General features: G+C 37.8%; 1 protein-coding gene across 1 annotated transcript in view; it reads left to right on the forward strand.

Moving 5' to 3' along the window:
- The window catches only part of kcnh7b (potassium channel, voltage gated eag related subfamily H, member 7b), a 42,075-nt gene extending 39,883 nt beyond the window's left edge, over positions 1-2,192 (forward strand). Inside the window, exon 15 of the mRNA XM_081713576.1 lies at positions 46-2,192. Coding sequence (XP_081569702.1) covers positions 46-243 — 198 coding nt within the window. The 3' untranslated portion in view covers positions 244-2,192. The remainder of the gene's footprint in view (positions 1-45) is intronic.
- The last annotated feature ends 1,507 nt before the right edge of the window (positions 2,193-3,699 follow it).

The raw sequence follows: 3,699 nt of genomic DNA on the forward strand, positions 1-3,699 counted from the left end.
GTCTCAAGTTTAGACCCAGCTCACCCAGGGTCTCTCTCCAAACAGACGCAGGAGCCTGCCCATCTCCACGGCCCCCCAGCACCCCAGGCTGTTCTCTCCAACCAGCAGCATTCCAAATCACTTCTTCCGATCCACCTCTACTCGCCTCCCAAGATGCCCACGAGCAGCAGTACAGCCGTGGATCTCCACAGGCCCCTGTCTGACCCTGCGCTGCCAAGAAGTAGCATCAACTCCCATCCGTGACAATGGGATTTGTCACTTCCATATCCTAGGGGCTGAGGGTTGCCTCTTTCAGGCTAAAGGAACCTAGAACATTGGATCATACTTGTAGCTGCAGGGAGAATACCAACGAGCTCTGAATTCTAAGGCCCATAACAGAATACTGAAGGCTGGGTCTATAATGGGTCTAGAATTATAAAGGCTTTATCCATGGGGCTGAATATTTCGTTTGGTTTGTTATGAAGGCTCCATAGCTTCCCTCACGTGACCACTGGCCTCTTCTGCAGGTTTTGTTGCTTGCCTGGCCTGCTGCAGGCAGATAAGCAGCAGACCTCAAGGACTCAGGGTCTGGTTTGTGACTGCATCATAAATTGCCTAGTATTGGGGGGTTCCAATCTCTGCTCCATCATGCTTCATCCTCCCAATATAAATTCTACTGCTGTATCCCCTCAGACCTGCCCAGCTTCTTGTACTGGAACCATGTAGCAATGGGGCCTTTTGCAAGGTCTAAGATTCTTAATAGCGTTACACTATTCCAAGTGCTGTAAAATTATTTACTGTACGCGCAACATTCCTGCAAGTGTCCGAGACATTGTAGCCGTTTACCATCTGGGTTTGCAGTTGCATAGCCCTCTTAAAGAGAGTTTGGCAGTGAGAGTTCGCCATATGGGAGCAAATGCAGCGACTATGTTGACATGCTTACAACACACTCCCGCATTTCAGGTTGAGCCGCATGAGGTGGGTCATTGTTTGTAAGAAAGTGCATGTCTGGAAGCATTGCCTGTTGCATGCTTACTGCAACATACTAGAAAGCAAGTATGATTCTGGCATGTTTAATGTTCACATTGTCCCTAACTTTATTGGGTCACTTTTAATTTGCACATGATTATGCTAGCTAGAACCAAATTATGGGACTATTCTGATGACCAAAGCTTTGGTATCATACCATCCATTTTCAAATGTAGCTCTGAATATGTATGCATATTTCAATGTTATTTTAACAACTACTGTAAAACAATTATACCTGATCTCTGATTTAGTTTCCACAACAACAAAGTCACTTTGTTTTCCAAACCAACTTCTGGTCAGAATAATAATGTCTGAAATGTGGGACATTTACATATATTACCTTCCATTGCAAATTTTGGCAGCAATAAACAACGAGGCTTATATATTTCTTATTTCACACATTTGAATTTGAAAGATTTTATGTGGAGTTTTGGCAGAATTGTCAAAGACGTTTAATGGGCTAAAATGTCTCACAGTGCATATTCCTTAATGTGTGGAGTAGCCCACATTGCAGTTTAGTGTAAACCCTGTGAGGGATTTTACAAAAGAAATTGTGTTTTAGAAGATTTTGCATCTGCAGCAAAATCTTCCTATATCATTATCTCTTGGTCCAACAGACATTTAAAAAAACAGTGTGTGAGAGTTACAGCACTGAGCAAGGTTTTACACCCATTCAAAACCACCAAATCTAAGGCTGTTTCATGACATTTCGTAATATATCAGACACCTGACAGTATATGAGTAACACAAGCATTTTGACAAGCTATCTCGTAATACATAGTTACTTGCTGGATCAAGTGTCGTAAAGAAAATATTTCTTTTAAGCACCAATAGAAGGGTAGCTTGTGTTTTTGGGAGGGATAGCTTGCCTCTTTAATCTTCTGACATACAACTTCTTTTCATCTGAGAAAAATACATATACCACTGAACATAAGCAATTACCTACAGGCAATGAAAATGAGAGTGTGCGCCAGTTGATAGAACATAGAAAATTGCAGACTTTTGCACAGATTATCCAAACTTGTACACAACACCCACTTTTTAACCAAGTGTGTTTGACAGGGTTTTTTAATTATTTTTATTTTAATTTATTTTTTACACATTTTTAAGGTTACCACCATATATTTTGTACACTGCAACACTATAAAGATTATTTGAATGTGTCAGTTATTTAATGAATTGAATTGAAATTATATATATATATATATATATATATATATATATATATATATATATATATATATAGAGAGAGAGAGAGAGAGAGAGAGCACACTTGCTTTAGATTCCTAATTGTATAAATGATTAATAACTGTAAATTGTATAAATGAATACAATACATGAATAAAGAATCCTGAATATACTGATGTGAGTGTCCTGTTCTTTATAAATAAGATGAATATTAATACAACAAACACACATGGGCTGTAAAACATCTACATACCACTGTGTGGCAGATAAAGATAAATCATCTCAGAACCTTCTTTTCTACATTAATTGTGAAATTGCAGCCTGTAAATTAATGTGAACAATAAGGGGAAAGATTTAGGGAAAAAATAGAATAAACTGATTACATACGTGTGCACACCCCCTAACTGTTGTAGCATATTTAGATTTCATTGTGGCATACAGTCTTGCCATTTTTACCATGTTTCCTTGCAAAAGCATTCTAACTCTCAAATGGGCTGGAAGTCTCCTGTTTACAGCCGTCTTCAGGTAACCCAGTGGATTTATGATTGTATTTAATTATTGTCTCTGACTGGGCCATTCTAAAATCTTGATCTTGCTTTGGTGAACTTATTCCTTTGTTGTCATTTTGAAAGGTGAAATGCCTCTTCGTCCTGAGTTTTATTAAAAACCTTAAGGGCTTGCAGCAACATTGACTAGTATTTGGTGCTATTCATACTTCCCTCCAGCCTGATAAAAGCCACAGCTCCAGCTGCTGTAAAGCAGACCCAACCACGATGCTGCTAACTCCATGCTTCAGCTTGGAGATGCTGTTCATTTGGTGATGTACTGACCATAACACTTTATTCCACATGATTTTTGGAAATTGATGTTTTGTTTTGTTTTTGTTTTTTTGCTGTTTTTGTTTTTGTAATTTGTTTTGGTTTTAAAAGGTGTATACACACTCACTCACATTGTTTTATCAGTGGTAATGACCATATATAATTATTTCTGTCTCTTTATCAGAATACAACCAAAAAAAACAAACAGGAAAGCTGTTTACAGTATTAAAAAACAGGAAAAATAATCATAAAAACAGCTTCTATAGGCTACAGTGGCAATTATTTATAGTCACCTTCACATACACTTGAGCAATAGCAGAAAAAGACTAAATCTAAAGAAAAACTCTAAAGTACTGAAAGATGCCTGGTATAATATACCAATAAACTTGCTGGATACCAAAAGAGTTGAAGATGTGCTTAGTGCCAAGGGAGGTCATACTAAATACGGATTTGTGTCTGTAGAAGCCATTGTGTTCTGAATTTTTTTATTTTTATTTATTTCCTGTATGTTCTGTTTGTATCTATAAAGAGACGATAAATGATTATATGCCATTATACATTTATGTACACTTTTTTTGTTAGGATTTTATGCCTAACAAAGCTAAACTTATCCTGGGACGAGTCCGTGTAGGAGCGTGCTAGCTTATATCGCCATCTACCGGCAATGGCAGAGACTCGCAGAATG

Source organism: Electrophorus electricus, chromosome 4 (assembly GCF_041902795.1).
Source record: "Electrophorus electricus isolate QZ-2024a chromosome 4, ASM4190279v1, whole genome shotgun sequence".
NCBI lineage: Eukaryota > Metazoa > Chordata > Actinopteri > Gymnotiformes > Gymnotidae > Electrophorus > Electrophorus electricus.